The sequence below is a fragment of the Drosophila pseudoobscura genome, chromosome 2 (genome assembly GCF_009870125.1).
Source record: "Drosophila pseudoobscura strain MV-25-SWS-2005 chromosome 2, UCI_Dpse_MV25, whole genome shotgun sequence".
Taxonomy (NCBI): Eukaryota; Metazoa; Arthropoda; class Insecta; order Diptera; family Drosophilidae; genus Drosophila; species Drosophila pseudoobscura.
The window spans coordinates 23,339,862-23,356,973 of record NC_046679.1 but is presented as its reverse complement, the minus strand read 5'-3'; the positions used below and the strand labels follow the sequence as shown (position 1 = coordinate 23,356,973).

At 43.6% G+C, this 17,112-nt stretch overlaps 4 protein-coding genes across 8 annotated transcripts; 2 read left to right on the top strand and 2 right to left on the bottom strand.

Moving 5' to 3' along the window:
* The first annotated feature begins 360 nt into the window (after positions 1-360).
* On the top strand, positions 361-3,992 carry pad (poils au dos). Its single transcript, XM_001359422.5, has 5 exons — positions 361-650; positions 708-1,090; positions 1,156-3,024; positions 3,081-3,258; positions 3,319-3,992. The coding sequence occupies exons 1-5, from the start codon at positions 498-500 to the stop codon at positions 3,547-3,549; spliced, it is 2,814 nt and encodes a 937-aa protein (XP_001359459.4). The 5' UTR covers positions 361-497; the 3' UTR covers positions 3,550-3,992.
* LOC4802561 (uncharacterized) lies at positions 3,984-7,302 on the bottom strand. Of its 5 annotated transcripts, none has more exons than XM_001359421.4 (4): positions 6,651-7,289; positions 5,386-5,540; positions 5,086-5,298; positions 3,984-4,149 (listed from the first exon to the last, which is right to left on the bottom strand). In XM_001359421.4, the coding sequence occupies exons 1-3, from the start codon at positions 6,746-6,748 to the stop codon at positions 5,111-5,113; spliced, it is 441 nt and encodes a 146-aa protein (XP_001359458.2). In that variant the 5' UTR covers positions 6,749-7,289; the 3' UTR covers positions 3,984-4,149; positions 5,086-5,110. The 5 variants fall into 5 exon arrangements, with proteins under 5 accessions (XP_001359458.2, XP_033240063.1, XP_003736762.1 ...); XM_033384172.1 differs by lacking the exon at positions 6,651-7,289 and adding exons at positions 5,618-5,763; positions 5,903-6,068 and having other exon boundaries at positions 5,086-5,540; XM_003736714.3 differs by having other exon boundaries at positions 5,086-5,540; positions 6,651-7,302.
* Positions 7,303-8,479: 1,177 nt separating this feature from the next.
* Positions 8,480-9,516, top strand: Manf (mesencephalic astrocyte-derived neurotrophic factor). The gene is made up of 4 exons (XM_001359420.5): positions 8,480-8,684; positions 8,745-8,869; positions 8,944-9,085; positions 9,155-9,516. The coding sequence occupies exons 1-4, from the start codon at positions 8,597-8,599 to the stop codon at positions 9,319-9,321; spliced, it is 522 nt and encodes a 173-aa protein (XP_001359457.1). The 5' UTR covers positions 8,480-8,596; the 3' UTR covers positions 9,322-9,516.
* A 142-nt stretch (positions 9,517-9,658) lies between these two features.
* LOC4802559 (uncharacterized) lies at positions 9,659-16,122 on the bottom strand. The gene is made up of 4 exons (XM_001359419.4): positions 15,910-16,122; positions 10,775-11,053; positions 10,550-10,703; positions 9,659-10,029 (listed from the first exon to the last, which is right to left on the bottom strand). Exons 2-4 carry the CDS (start codon positions 11,015-11,017, stop codon positions 9,929-9,931), a joined length of 498 nt encoding a protein of 165 aa, XP_001359456.1. The 5' UTR covers positions 11,018-11,053; positions 15,910-16,122; the 3' UTR covers positions 9,659-9,928.
* Positions 16,123-17,112: the final 990 nt, after the last annotated feature.

Here is a 17,112-nt window from a genome sequence, read left to right as displayed (position 1 = left end):
TTTTACTGGTTTTCTTGTAAAATAAGCTTTAAACATATTTGGTCAACAAAAATGTCCTTTTTTTACATCGTAACTTTGCGCCAACTACATATTTTACTACATGATTTTGTAAAAACGTAGGTGTGTATTCAGCTATGACATCGGCCAGAACACTTGTATAGCTTCTGTTCTCCAAGAAACTGAACGATTTCTTCAGAATAGCTTTAAAACATTTTCTGCATTCATTGCAGCCTTCACATCTGTCAAAAAATCCCACCATTCCCCCGGGATGGGCTCAGTGTGCAGAGCCTATGAGATGACAAACGATAAGCGGGACAAATTTGGCGGTAACGTAGATATATACACGACATTGATAAATAGTGGTATCGATAGTACCATCACTAACAATAGAGCGTCGCAGCAGACAGAAAAAAAACAACAAATATTTGCATGTGCAATAAAATAAACATTCTTTACCTACCTTAAAGCAAGCGCAGTCTTGTCAGTCGGCGGGAAAGATGGCCAACTCGAATAGCAATGTGCGGTGTATCAACTACTACGACCTGTGTCGCATCTGTACAGACAGCAGTGACCAGAACACCAACGTATTCTCGGCCGAGGGACGCGCCAAGAATCTGAGCTCAAAGATATACGAATGCCTGTCCTTGCAGGTGAGTGGGTGGTTGCCTTGGTCTTTGCGCAGCAGGTATTCACTTTGGAGCTTTCAGATTGACGAAAAGGATCGGCTGCCCAAGGTGGTTTGCGGCCAGTGCGTGCAGCAAGTGGAACAGATTCATGCCCTGCGCCACACTTGCAAGAAGACCCAGACGATGCTCAACGACTGCCTGAACATTCCCCCGATCCAGAGCCACAACGACAAGCTCTACATCAAAGATGCCATCGACGACACAGGCAAGAGTCTCAGCGTGGTGGGCAGCAGCTCTGTACAGTCCACTCCACCCAGTAGCAGCAGCAGTCAATCCAATAATCTGCTCAGCAGTATTATCCAGGCGGTGGGCATGCAACCCCAGCAGCAATTTACCATCACGGTGGACAACACTCTGCAACAGGCGCCTCCGCCTCCGGTCCAGCCCAAGTCGGACAAGCAATCGTGAGTAATGGAATCATTTGCCACCAATTGAAATAACAAAGGTTCCATGTCCATCCCGAAAACAGTGTCTTGGAGGAGTTTATACGTCTAAAGCCAGAGATCAAAATAACTCCCTTGGGCAAGAAGGACCCCAGTAGTGTTCCCGTTGCCGCAGTCCCTAGTAAGCCACAACAGCAGTCGGTGACACCGACTTCACAGCCGCCGCCTCTGCAGCCACAAACAATGAGAAATACCGCCACCACTCCACAGATGCAATTACAGCCAATGCTAAGCGAGCAGTCCATCTGGCAGCAGATACAACAACTCCAGCTGCAGCAACAGATCCAACAGCTTACCAGTCTATTGGCGGCCAACACTCAGTTCTCGGCATCAGAGGACGGCTCCAGTCCGAACGAAAACAAGACACCAAAGCTCAATTTTGTGCAATCCGCGCCAGCTGGACCCCAATTTAGCACATCGCTCCCTCAGTTTGCTGGAGCCCAACCCCAGTTGCAGCTGCAGTTAATGCCCGTTGGGGGAGCAGGTACAGCAGCTGCGGGGCAAACGCAGTTGAATGCCACAGCTCTGCTCTCCAGCCTGTCTAGCCCGCAGACGGGCACGAGTGCAGGGGCAGGAAATATTCTGTCGCCCAACAAATGTTTCCTGCCCATAACTATTCGCGACGAGAACTCCGATCAACAGATAGTGGCGCACATTGATACCAAAAATCTGGTGCTGCCCACCACTTACCAGGTACAGATGAAACTGCAGCCACAGCTGGCCACCGCCGATGGTCAGCCAATCATGGAGTTGACGCCCACGTCCATTCCAGCCACACTACAGCTGACGCCGCAGACCTTGGGCAATGCAAACAATTACCAGGGCGCCACCCCAGCAGTCTCGTCTACCGGACAATTTCAGAACATTTTCATTTCGCCCCAGCCTCCACAACAACAATCGCAGCAAACGTTTCAGCAGCCGAAACATCCGCAACTTTCATCACACACAGCGACAGTGACATCTCAGCAGATCATCAGATCGCCTCCGTCGAATGCTACAACTCCGCAGTTGCTGATAAGAAATGTCCCCGCCGTATCGACCATGGCCAAGAACATCAAAGATGAGCCGACCTTTACGATTCCCTCGCCCAGACAAAGGCAAATGCACCCGCAGCAACAGCATCTACAGCAACAAACAAACCCCAAAAAGAATACTTCGCCAACGTCATCATCTGTATCCCAGCAACAATCGCCCGTTCGCAGTGCAGAGGTTAAGCGCGTGATGGCCCAGGTGAAACAACTGCCGCCTGTGGATCCCTCGCCAACAACCACAGCGTCCAATCCGGCTGCCTTGCAGCGACTTTCCTCGAATACAACCATCACCAAGGTGGCCAAGCCGCAGCCGGTGCCGGCTCCCTCGAATATGCCGCTTCTTAACAAACAGAACATAACAATCAGTCGAATCCCCGCGCAAACTGTAAACCAAACGAACCTCCCCAAACCATCTATTCCAGCTCCTGCTCCAGCTCCATCTCCGGCCACTGCAATTCATAAACCGACTCTTAACCCTTCTCCAACGCACCCTCCTTCGATAGCAGTGCAACACAAGAAAATAATGATGGAGAGACAAGAGAAGCAAGCGCCGATATCAAAAATTCAACGCCCGCCGCAGCCCATCTGCCCAGCGCCTGGTAAGTCTCCGGATGCGCCTCCTCCCGGTCTGACCTGCCCCAAGTGCAATCGCGAGTTCAAGAAGAGGGAGCATCTCGTCCAGCATATAAAGCTGCACGCAGGCCTGCGTCCCTACAAATGCACCGAGGAGCAGTGCGACAAAGCCTTCAGTCGCAAGGAGCACTTGTCGCGGCATCTGATCTCCCATTCGGGCAAGAAGCTCTTTACATGCGAGGCGTGTAAAAAGCCCTTCTCCCGAAAGGACAATTTGAGCAAGCATATGAGGTGGGTCCAAAAATTGTATAGTTTGAGCTTAAATTTTAATTGCCTTTTTTTAACAGGATCCACACACATCCTACGAACGAGACCCTGTACTGCTGCGATGTTTGCAATAAGAACTTTGCCACCAAGCTGCACTACGAGAAGCATCGGGAAATGCACAAGAAGCCACGGACAGCTCCTGTTTCTACTGTAACTTCCTCCACGACAGTGCGAAGCAATGGCCAAGCTTCGTCAAAGGTTAGTTCTTCCGACAGCTTAAAAAACTCCAATCTCTCACGAGTAACCTATCTTTCGCAGGATCTTACATTTGAAATCAAACAGCAAACTTCGCAGCAGCAAAAGCAAACTCCGGCTCAACCGCATCAGACTCAAATTATGCATGTGGTCACCACCCAGGATCACGCTGGGAATACCATAACTATTACCCAGGCCCCCGACTCAAATATGCCCTCATCTCTGAACTATGTTCAGCTGGGCTTCCCCAACTTTCCCAGCTCGACCGCTACCCATTTAGTTTGTAAAAAGTAGACTGTCACCAAAACGAAACTTAGATCGTACTAGTCCTTTGGTTCAGTCAGTTTGGTTTAATCTGACTGCTGGTCATCAGTTCCTTACCATATTATTTGTAATTGTATTTCATAAGACTTGGGCAAACTCTGTCCCTTCCTTTTGGTGCAATATTTTTTTTTTTAATTTCCTTTTAACGTATTGCTTTTATTATGATTACTTTACTTTCCAGTGAACTGTGCTCTCGATATTCCACCAAATTTATTCTAATGAACCCCCTATATCATAAACACCCCCTCGACTGTATGTAACTTCCCGATCTTACGATATATAGTATTGTAAGGCTTTGTAAATATTTATCGATCTATGTACTCGTAAAAGCTGTAAACAAATGATTGTAAAAAGACCTTTTTTGGGTGAAAGGAAGATGTGTGAGAAAATAAATACATAAAATATATAATTTATGGATAACAACTGTTATGTATATTTCATTTGGTATTGCACACTGGAGCCTTCAGTTTGTGCAGGTGCGCTATAAAGCAGATGATGGCAGGCGGGCCTGGGCTGGGGCTGAGGCAGGCCCCAATGTTTACGTGAATATTTTTGGTAAGATTCGTTCGACTGAAAATACGAATTTTATAATGTTAGTTCCATTGGCCAGGCCAGAGATCTGCTGCATGGATGGAAACTATTTCGCAAGAGCTCGTAATTTTAATTCTAACATGCGAACGAACAGCAAACGAAACGAATAACAAAAGCAAGCCAATATATCCACATCCGAATCATTAAGAATAAAGAAAACCATTTCCCATGAATCTGTTGTGTGTTTACGCATTTAATTGAATCAAAGAAGATGCATTTGTCATGGTGATGTTTAATACTTGGTATGGTCTGGCATGGTATGGTATGGTATGTGCTTGTGTGAGGAATTACATGGAAAAAGCTTACAAATAAATGCTAAAAACTAGATGGAAGACTACAGCAAGCATAAATATATTTGAACATACAAATCTTTGGTCTTAACATTTATCAAAAATAGGGCTACTAAATACTGGGGAAGAACGAGCATAACTGAACAGAACAGAGCAGCTACTGAGATATCGGTTGCAATGACATCACAAGGGGGAAGAACATAACATACTTTCAGGCGCCAGACAATCAATGTTGACACGCACGAGATGACGTGAGCGTGAATGACCTGAATGTGACCTGCAACGCTTGTGAACAGGTCACAAATAATCCATAACAAGTGTAAAATAATTTAATGAAAAAATCATAATTGGTTGGCTTAGAAATCAGAGAGAAGGGAAGATTGTGTGGTAGGTGCGTGAAAGCAGCAAAGATCGTGAGTCGCATGAAGAATGTCCACCTCTACTGCAAACCAAATGTTGATGGAAGCGCCAACAAAATAATACTAGAACTATAACTACTGGTAATTGTAAATAATTAGGTCGTGCAGTGCAATGTTAGGACTAAAGGGTGCCCGAAACCGAATCCAAGCCGAAGCGATCAAATGCATTTAAATAGGGTGCCAGTGCACCAAAAATAGATGGCTACCTTGGGGGTCTGATCTGTCCCTGTATCAATCATAGCTGAGGGCAAACTGATTGACCTTTTGCACATCTCCCCACACCTGAATCGCCTGGATTTCGGAGAGCGAGAAGAGCGTCTCGTATTTGCTTATGAAATTGTGACCCGTTTCCCTGACCTGGTAGACGATCATTGTGGAATTATCATAATCGAATGTAAACTCTAGGCGAAAGGTTGATTCTGTGGATGAAAGTTGGAACGCCTCATCAATCTCGTTCATAATACTGGCAAAGCTTTGGGTCAGAGTCTTATCACTCCCGCCTGTACCATCGAATATGTTCAGGTAGTGCTCCTGCTGCAGGCTGCTCCACTCCCCGTTCCGCTTGTAGTTCTCGATGATCGTCTGTGTGGGGATCACCACTTTGAAGTGATATGTGATGTTGTCTGTACAGACTGGACTGTTCACAAAGTTCACCGAGAATCTGTAGAGAGAGATGGAGAGGAGGGAAGAGACAAAGCGAAAAATTGATTTAACAAATCATTTGTTTATATCTCTCACATGTATGCTAATGACGTCGCCATCTGTACATTTGACCCCGTCTCCAAGCTGCTTACTTAGTCACTAAATACCTATGTATGTTCCTATGGCACATGGCGGTTTGGCAAGTTTTTGGGGACCGGACCGCCACAGACCCGTCGTCATGGCTGAGTGGGTGCGAAAAACGTGCCAAGCATTCAAGGAACGGAATTGGGATGTTTGACGGATTGCCATTTGGAAATCTTTCTTAGTCACTTTGTGTTCGAAGTTCCTGGTATGCCAGAATTCTTATCTAAGTAAACACACCTTACAAGCAAATAGTACAATATATAATTTGTATGACACATTTCTGGGGGCTATCAGCGGCATGTTATCGATGGGGAGGCAAGAGATAAGGAACTCAAGGTCTCTTGGTTTTCCCATTATCTTGTAGTTGGGCCAATCAAGAACCCGGAATCCATTGTGTTGTAACAGATCAAATGGTATTCTGATTTATTGACATCATTTGCTTAGCCCACACCGATGATTGTTTCAATGATTTGCTCGTTTCTTTTTGTTGGCTCTGTTTTCATTTTCAGATTGTTCTTTGCTGTTGTCTTCTTTGCCGGGCCGGCATCTTCAGCCATTCTGTTGCGCGTGTCTGCTTTAATTTTGTGTTGATGATGTCATTGATTGTGGAATTGATACAGCAATATCCAGCCGAGTCCAGTTTACTCGTAAGTTGAACTGTATAACTGCATACGTACGTGTTGAACTGATTTTCTACCATCTGCTTATCGCCTCATTAGATCATAAACTTATAATTTACCTTTGGTATTTGGTAATTATAAGAATCTCTAAATTTTGTACCCCATTTGTTTGTTTCATGTGTGCGCCATAAATCGTCCGCGAGTTCGTTAGAATTTTCACCCTAATCGGGTCAAATATGTTATGTACCACATTCCCGAGAATATTAAAATTCTGCACGCAAAGAGCATGTTTCCGTACCTTGGGGCAGGAAATTGCTAATCGATTTTCTTAAGGACCTAAGGACTTGGACTAAGGTTGGACTTACTGCTGAGGTTGCTGGAGCAGGGTGCCTTTGATGGTTAGCTTTGTTACCGAAGCATTGGAATTGTCGGGCAGCACCGCTAAAAACTTTACATCAGGCATTTTATGTGTTCTGTGTTCGGAATCTCTGCCTCTGACACGCCTTGCAGGGTTTATTTTTAGCGGGTGTGTGTAATTGTAAATTATATTCGGCGAATTGTTGACAAGTGGTTTGCTTTGGGCTCCTCGTAAATGCAGTTGCTAACGGTAACAATTGGATTATAACTCCAGTACTGGTTGACAGAGTACTTAGCACTCGGCGGGCTCGGGCAATACTGTTTGGGTGTTAACAAAAATGCTGCTATTTTAAGGGAAAAACGATATCAAGTAAAAGATCGCACACCGACGTCACGGGTAAAGTACTTTTGGCTGGGAACGCAAGCGAAGTACATATTTGTTTGCCCGGTTACGTTACGCGATTTCTTAAAACCGTGAGGCGGTGCGGTGCTGTTCCGTCTGGCCTGCTATCGCGCTCGCTGAGTCAATACTGTGCTGGGGCGAATAATATTTTGGGGAGCAGCCGCTGCAGGCGGTGAGCGGCAAACAGCAGCTGAGTGATTCCTCACACCTGTTAGGCTAATTTATTTCTCTCGGCATTCCGCTGAGAAACGCAAGCACTTGTTTACTTTGACTCTCAACAGTGTTGCTATGAGGACAATCCAATTTGATTCAAATTTAAACTTCTGGCGCTACTCGTTTCGATTAGTATTATCCGATATGTATCGACCACTGTGACTCATACAGTGTTGTCAGTTCGGCCGTTTTACTTTATGGTTCGACTTCTAAGAAATATGAATCTGACTATTTACAAATATATTTTATTTTACTATTTATTTTGGCGGTCGTTAAGAGTTGCGCTGGCATGATTATGCTGTGTCACATAGACGATAGCACTCTGGCGGCGTACGGGACAATGGTACCCTCCACTCCGAAGATACTCTCGAATGCAGATGGGGCCAAGACGAGTCCCAGCTCTCGAAACAGATGGTACAATTGGGTACCAGCACTCCATCGGACTGGGTTGGACTGGCCCCCTGCGCTACGATCTGGAATCATCTCATCTTGAAGCTGGGATAAAAGTTCATTTCGAACTTGCATATTTCAACAACGGTGAGGCCACCGGTATTTGATAGGTTTTTGATATTTTGAAGGTTTTGGTAGGTAATAGGTAAAAAAAATGCAATCTAAGACAAGGTCTTTATTGATTACGTTTGAAAGCAGCTTGGAAAAAGAGTTTCTTCATATATATTAACGAAAAAGGGTATACCTTTGCCCAAACTCAGGTTGACGTGACATTTCATACTAACTTACGGCGCATTCGATACTCACTTACGTTGCCACTGTTTTTTTGTTGACCTTTTTTGTTTAAACCTTTCTGCAGTCAAAATACAAATGGTAGTACTTAAAAGTAGCTAATCTTGTAGAAAATTTATTCATTAATGGCCTCAAATTATGTGGGTAGAGCCAATGGTTTTAGTTAGGCATTATTATTGAACGAAATAAAGAGATTGAGCAATTGGAATAATTTTTCTCTTACGTTTTATTACGTTTCATTTGTTTGACCATTTTCGCTAAAACCTTTTTTTACGCAAGATATAAAAAAAGCAAGTATTTAAAACAAACCAGTCAAGAAGAAAATTGATTCAATAAACGTATAAAATTATGTGGGCATGGCTAAATGTTCTATAGAGAGGGTAAATCGACGAATATGTAAAATATAACTTGAATTCGTAAGTACATTTACGGTACATTTTTTAAATGAGACGGTATGTTTCGGTATATTTCTGAGGGTCAGACGGTATATCTTATCGATAAGTCGATAAGTCATATATTCTAAAAAAACACGACATAAAATAAATATAAAAGGAATTTGTAGTTTAAAGACATAAATTAAATCAGAATAGCAGCAAAATGAAGACAACGCATCTGGTGCTTGTGCTCTGTTTCCTGGCCGGCGTCGCACAGACAACGCTGGCTCTCAAAGAGGAGGACTGCGAAGGTATGTTGGCCACGTAAGTGGTAAATGCTCTGGAACAGATTTTCAACCAAAATCTTTTAGTGTGTATCAAGACTGTTAGGCGCTTTGCTGCATCCCTTGACGATGCCATTAAGGGCGACTACAAGCAAATTGAGACTGAATTCAAGAAGTTCTGCAAGACACAAAAGAACAAGGAGCACAGATTCGTGAGTAGCCGGCAAACAATGTTCTCTTCCGCCTAGTGAACACGTATGCTAACACGTATGCTTTTTCCATGCAGTGCTATTACCTAGGTGGTCTGGAGGAATCGGCTACTGGAATCTTGAATGAGATGAGCAAACCCTTGAGCTGGTCTATGCCGGCCGAGAAGGTGTGTGAGAAGCTGAAGAAAAAGGATGCACAAATCTGTGACCTGCGATATGGTATGTACCACTGTGACAGAAACTTGTATGGAAATTAACTAGCTAACCCATACACAAATGTAACTGCAGAGAAGCAAATCGATCTGAACAGTGTGGATCTGAAAAAGTTAAAAGTGCGCGACCTGAAAAAGATTCTCAACGACTGGGATGAGAGCTGCGATGGCTGCCTGGAGAAGTCTGACTTTATCAAACGCATCGAGGAGCTGAAGCCCAAGTATGCGCGCAGCGAACTGTAGATCGAATCGCTCAAAAGTCTAGAGTTACTTGTGTAGTTACATGGAACACGCCCACTCAAATAGAAGAAACCCCCACTACACATCCGTATTTTTAGTTAATTTACAATTTTGATAGACTTTGAGAGAATTGAATATAATATATACATAAAGAAACGATATTTTGAAATAAAAAAGAAACCAAGAAACACACAGTAATACCGTGAAATGCGCCTAAACGTGCTCTCATTCCGTTGATAAATAAACAAATTTATTTTTGGTTTTCCACGTGTTAATTATTTTTCAATTTTTCCAATTCTTTTCATACAATATTACGTACAAATTACAACAGAAATTCACAAAATATCTGGATTAAAGTTTTATTTAAATGTTAAATCGATTCGATTGCACTTTCTTCCGCGGGCCACATAAATTCGATCTCTGAACGAAAGGCTGGCTCGCCTTAATTAAATTACAATTATTAGTTAGATATATCCACTAAATACGAACATAAGCAGTTGGGATAATTATTATAAACTAGGATGATAGAATGGGTATTTCTTGCTAGAATGGAAGTGATGATGAGAGTAGGGGATCTGCAGATCACCTTCTGGTGGGAGCTTATGGATCCTTAACGGCGGTAGGGCTGCTTGTTGTATCGGCCACGTTCGTTCTCCTCGGAGAGATTAGCGTATTCGCTGTATACGACGCACCAGCAATATGTTAGAACCGCTGGAAGAGAAAATAAAACAATTTTAATAAATGTAGCTATCTGCTGTCCCTTTTTCCCCATATCGGGCCCACTGTCGGATGTATTTTACTTTGTTTCTACTGAACTCTGCTACACCAGAATGTAGCAGATACTTTTCAAGACAGAGGCACCTGTCGACGAAAATCGGTTTTATGTAGAATGCTTGTAGAATTGCCATTCGTAGGCGTGTCTCGCCCATTTTTAGCTGCATCTCAGCCTATCTGCCCATTTATTATCTCCTGCCACTTTGGCAACTAAACAAATTGCATTTGCCAGCCACTTCGCGCCTCATTTGTTGGGTGCAGGCCCCTGGCAGGGGCGCCGCCGCCTTTTTTGCTTTCAGCACACGGGGCAATCAACGCATGATAAATGCGTCAATAAAGTAAAAACGGCTCGCATAAAACGCCATCCGGTGCTAAAAACCGCACATGGAGAAGTTACAGTTGCCCCCCCCAAAATGCATCTGCCCCATACCCCACTTCCACTCCTTTGCATATTTACCGCAACAAATTAAGCCAAAGATTAGCCAGAGAACACCCGTCAGTACATAGCCATCAATGAAGAAGACGACGGCGGTGTAGATGACTGAGATCAGCAATCCAATGGCAATCATGATGCCCAGCACCACCCAGGGCACCATCAGGTAGTGATTGCGCTATAACATACACAAAGATTAATGATGCAATCTGTATTCAACGAGCACAGGCGGGGGAGGATTGATCATACCTTGAGAACGCCCGCGATCATCAGTAGGGATATCAATATGGTCATGCACAGGTTGATCACCAGTATTATCTTGACAATGTCATTGGGTATAAAGTCGAATACGATCGTCTTGAAATGCACTCTCGTCGTGAAGATCACCACAATGGTGATGATGGATAGGACAATGGCCAGGATGCCTGAGATAATGGACCCATTCCGCGTCGACTGACACAGGCAGCAGGAGTTCAACAGAGGTTTTGCCATTTTGGCAATTTAGGTGTGGGTTACAGATGATATAAACTAGAAATGAAAAGGGAAATTAAAGATGTTATATTGAAATTTGGGAGGAAGCGGTTTTCATGAATGCTTGACTTCTCGTGTCTAGACATTTCAAAAGCTCCCTCAACTGCTTCGTCACATAACTGATGATGTTGTCTCGGAATTTGTGGAAGTATTACCCATCCACCTTTCCCCTATTGTTTCTATCTTATCAACAGTACGTTTCTGGCTAATGTATGACGATTGTTTTGTAAAGGAACCAGCAAATATTTATGGCATTCCTGTGCACCACCTTGACCCCCTTTGGCAATTGTAAAAAGGTAAAGATAAACAATCCGAAAAACAAGATCGAATAATTTGGCCAATTGTGACGTCAAGCGACGCTTCAACGAACACATAAATGTTTACAGAATGTGATTTTAAAAATAGAAGGAAACGAGAAGATAACAATAGCCAAAGAGCGTGGAATACTTGAGAGAACGTAAGATTTATAATTAGACAAAAGCTTTAAAATAAATCAACGATTCGAATGACTAATCAATGAACAACTTTGTGGCGGCTGCAAGGAAGTTACTCGGAAATGGTTGTTGCTTATTCCAGTCAATCCAGCAAGCTGCAGCTTTTCGAAAGTTGATATCATCCACATGAGCACACGATCCAGATAGGAGCATGTATCTGCATCTATGAGTTATGGCTCATCAAATGCAGCCACCGGGCATTGTCATTAAATTAATCAAACGTTTAACTTGCGCCGGACCCCGGCTTCAACTTCAGCTACGGATTGATGTGGCGCATGTTGGCACATGCAAATGCCGCTGCAGCTGGCTTGTACTCGTATCTATCGGATGAATGCCGAGGCATCCACATCGCACTCGTACATGTGGCCCGCGGCAGGCATCAACTCTGATGAGATAATCACACGCCAAAATGTCTTGTCTTACATGGAAACACTTTGAGATGGTTTAAGCCGAAACTGGTTGCCTGGGAAATGGTCAGCCCGCACCCGGACTCCCACCCGTATCCTCGGCTAAAGTTCAAGCTACAGATACACATAAGAGACATACGGATACAGATACCATTCGTATTTAAAGCACATTTCCGCTGAGTTGAGTTCACACCTCACGCAGAAAGAGAAAACAAAAAAAAATACGATAAATACGAAATAGCCAAACAAACAGCACAAAGATGTGAGGAAAGAACCTCGGCAAGAATACGAAACGAATTACGTAATTATCAGGGGAGGCGGGGCAGAGAGGAGCACGGACAGAGGACAGGTTAATGCCCAAAGATCATATTCTACTCGAACGGAACAGAGAGAACTTTTTATAGCTGCGTTGATAAACCGGACGGACACATGGCGCGTTAGCTTGCCGTTCTCCACGCGTTTCGCACGCGTTTTTTCTAGCCCATAAATGGAGCAGAATTTGACCGCAGACACAGACCCCACATTTGTCTGGCTTCTAGTGCAATTTCATCTTGAATTTAATACGTTTTGGCCTGGTTGAGACAACAAAGCAAAGCAATGCAATATGAAGCTATAGATGAAACTGATTCAGGTCAGAGGGTACAACGCAATAGAATCTATAGGGAAATTCCATGCTGAAAGGAGTCGGTGGACGGGACCCAGATGTTTCACCAAGTTCGCATTTTAATGCCGTTAATATTGCCAATGAACTCATCGTTAGGTTAATCTAATGTTGACGCAGACTTCCGCTGGGCTCCCATAACGTAGAATTATAATCGCAATCCCCTCCGGATCTGATGCTGACGGAGTCAAGTTCAAAATCCAGCGTGGGCGACCTTTTCTGAGGAATTTCTGCCCCAACAGCACTCGATGTGGGTTTTATGAGTTGGAAAGTGTTTAAGACTTGACAAGTGCAACTGGACGCGGCTGTCATTGCATTTTGGTCGCTGTTTGTAGGTTGTGATGCAGAGTCTGTCTGACTGTGTGTGGGAGTAAAAGTTGTCAGATGCTGGCGAATGTGAAAGGTAATGTTAGCCAGAAGATGTTCGAGAATCGGGGGAAAGCCAAACAACTTTTTCTGGGAAAAGCAAGTGAGAGATTATCATACAACAGTTCCCTCAACAGAAACCCACCTCCCAGGAAAGCCTAAACATTCAGTTAAGTTAAGCTGAACATTAAGCTATTACAAAAATGTAAAATTTACATTTATCATCGTTCATTAATCAAATCGTGACCCATTTGTCTAGAGCAAGCGAACCACAAATATTGTCCATATAAATCATGTCAACTGCTTCGGTTATTCGAGTATGTACGATCGTATAGCCCAGGGAAAATTGTTTAAATCAACAACTGCCCAACCCGATCGGCTTTTGTAATTTTCGTGTGCAGTGAGCGCGTGTCCAGGGGTCTGACTTTTGTATCTGCCGGATACATGATTGTTTTTGGCATTTATCTGGTATCTGGTACTGCCGCCAGCGAAGTCGGCGCCAATTATTTTCAACTCTTTTGTTGTTCACTTTGTCGCGGGGGGCGAACTTTTGCGACCCCTTCTACGCCTCTACACACCCACCCACTGTTCAACCCAATCCACCAATTAGTTTGCGCTTCAACGCGTAATTAAGTTTGACATTCTTGTGCGCTACTTTTTGCGCCCAGACACAAAAGATACTCGGGCAAGACAAAGGCAAAGCCGTGCATATCTGTATCTGCAATTGAGCTGCGATGTGGCTGGAAATTACTCAATCTATGGCAGGCTGAAAGCATAAGTGGGAACTGCTCCGATGAGTCGCCAAGTCGGGTTTCAAACCGGTCAAAAATCGTTCTACCAAATTTGACAAGTCTCAAGCACGCGGCATTTTTTGGCTTTTATTTATTTTGCTGGTTTCTGCCACTTGAACGCGCGGCCTTTGTCTTAGCTTTTTGTCAAATTGAGTTTGGTCGATGGTTTCTGGCTTTCAGCACTCGGTTCCCGATCACTCGACTTGCCATATAAATCAATTAAGCCCGTTGCAGCTGCAGAACTCAATTGCATTTCGCAGCAGTCTTTGAAGTGGCCTTTGCCGACGGGGCTTTGCTTTCAATTTCAATTCATGATTTTGCAATTACGCGGCGGCGCCTTTATGGTGCGGCACGGCACGCACTGCCACACTGCCCCGACACTTTCCGAGATCCATATGCATGAATCCACGAGATACTTTTCCACGTTCTGTCAATGTTCTTCATGGTCAGGGAGGCGGCGGCGACATTGAACGCGTTCAAAAAGGCAATTCTAGAGTATCATTCGGCTTTCGTTTTCCCCACCCAAAGCGAAAGTTTTCGCTCCCACATTAAAATGATTCATTTATGAGAGGAGAACATAGAAAATAAATACACGAAAATGCTTATAAATAGCCACACAAGGTCGCGAGCATTCAACTGAGAGATCTAGCAAAAACAACAGAACAGAGCCATAAAATGCCATATTTTAGTCGCCAGCCTACCAGCAGCTACCTTAGAACTTTTGTAATGGAAATTACCCAATTGTATTGCGAATACCCGATCAATGAACACTGGAACACAGATTTTGTGGTCAAGTGGTAGGCCTCAATCTCCTCCGTCATCTGGCATCTGCCATCTGGCATTAACTATTCGCCGCCACTGTGGGGCAGCGTAGGTGTGCGAACGCCTTCTGCCATTCCTATTTATTCAGCTAGAATTTGTTTTTTTTTTGTTTTTTGTTGTCATATATTTTCGTCGCTGTTTTATCTGTTGCCTTGTGTATTTTGTAACCTTCACATTGTTCTTTCCTCTATCTTGTTAATTCTTTTTTTTTTTTCATTTATTCCTAATGGATGCGATGCGCGTCACTGAACTTTGCTTGATCGGAGATCTTCGAATTCGATCATTTCCACTAATAATTGTGTCTCAATGGGAGAGTCTGCTTAATATTCACCGCCTCTCTGTTAATTTTCAGCTTGAATGTGAGTTTTATGGATCGCAAATGTCTGGAATATCTAAAAAGATTCAATTAACATTTAGAGAACGTAATTTACGTCTACGCCTCCGCATGGAAGTGAACTTTTTATTGACCTACATATCCTTTATTCCAACCTGTTCAACCGCCGACTTGTTTACCTCTCTCTCTCTCCTTCTGAGTCCCCAAAATGGTGGGATATGATATGGCAGTTCGTAAACGATTTCAATGTCATCTTGGTTTTGCTGACATCATGCACATTTACATCAGCAGCAGCAGCTCCTTATATATAGAGCTGTGTGTCTATATAGATCGCAATTTGCAAAAGCAATAATCAAAGCTAACAAACTGTTTCTGCCTCTGCCGAGATAGCATTTGGGTCAGGCCGGATCAGAGATCTGGGGATCGACAATCAGAAGTCAAAACAAGCGATGGCATTATTTTTTTTTTTTTAATTTATATTCGGTTTTTCTGTATTTTTGCGGTATTGCGGTGGAGAGTGTTTTTAGCGCATTTGTCATAATTTGTATTTGCCGGCGCTCAGAAAAATCGTATCGTAACGCGCCAGACTCAGACTCAGACTCAGATCATTTGAATATTGAAATTGCTGGCTGCGCGGCAGCTAAATGAAATTGAATATGTTTTGTATAAAAAATACAACAAAAAATAAAGAAAACACACACAGAGCCAAGGCAGACGAGCAATCAAGTCGCCAGCTGGGACTGGGACTGGCTCTAGGTCTCTGGCTACTGTGGCTGGGGGGGCTCCTACTGCACATATCCACCTCCGTTGGGGAGCTGTTCGCCTGTTATTTTAATTTCGAAACGATCGTTTATCACTTGATTTGCATTCGATTGAGATCGTTCTGCCATTTGGCTGCACTTTTTCGCTGATAATGTCAGGCATTTGGCAAGTGGCCCGCAGCGATCGATCGCCAAATATAAACCAAATTACACTTACACTTTCTACTTTTGCTGAATGGGAGGGTTACAATAGGTATTTGGAACCAATCGACTCTTTATGGCCTTGCAATTGATTAGTGCTCGTATGATATATATGTATAATTGGATCTTTTCATGTATTATTCTTCAGAAAGTTTTGACGCGATTTCAATTCGATTTGCGCGCGTTTCTGTTGTGTTTACGGCGAGATTCACGAAGCGACTGAAAACGCGCTGCGCCACTGAACACGAGTCTCTGTCGCTAGAGAGCGCCAGCGTTGGCAGCGGCCGAAACAGCGCAGTCCCAGTGATCGCATAGCGATTTTTGCTCTCATCTACTGCTCGCGTTTCTGCTGGTTCTTTCTCTTAGTAGCAGCAAAGTTCTTAAACTAAGTTTAAGGCAGCGACAAGCTTTTTTTGGGAAAGCTTTCTCTGAGGGAGAACCAGTTTTCCAGATTGTTCCGGCATAGAGTTATCAAACACCACTTGGAGAAACAATGGATGCGATACGGTTCGGTTACAAGACTTTGCACTATCCTAACCAAACAAATCATCATTAAAACTTGCTCCGCTCGTTCTCAATCCACATTACTTGGGCTGGACCGACCCCAGCCCAACATCCGCGTATCCCCCTATTCAAGATGCGCCTTAGATATGCCATCACGCCATGTCTCCTGCTGCCATTTTTGGTTACTTGCTTAGCCACTGCCGTTAGTGTTAGTCGCCAAGTTTTTGGACATTTTGCCTTAAAATGGTAAATGCTGGCATTCAACTTATTGGCAGTTGGGCCCGTTCAACGATCGACTGCTTGGCGAGAGTTTTGTGGGCCATGCAGCTACTTTCATATTTATCAAATCATGCCCCAACTAAGCTGGTTTCGTTCCCTTTGTTTGCTGTTTGCTGGAACTTCTATCTGTCTTCTATTGTATGCAAATTTCGTGTCAGATTTGAGTGGGGTGGAGGATGTTTGTTAAGGCAATGGATACAAATAAATTGGGTCAATGACTACACAATAGCTTGCAGGACCTCTTTGGCCCGACTGAAAGTAAACTGCTTTTTATACAACGAAACGAACCTTAATTGCAAAAGGAAAAAAACAGATGACTTATTGATGCATTAACATATATTGACACCTGTATCAGGGTAATTTAACTTTTGCTTTCTTTATAAATAATTTTATTTTAGCCCAACCTCAAATTTGGCTCGGAAAAATTGACCAGGGA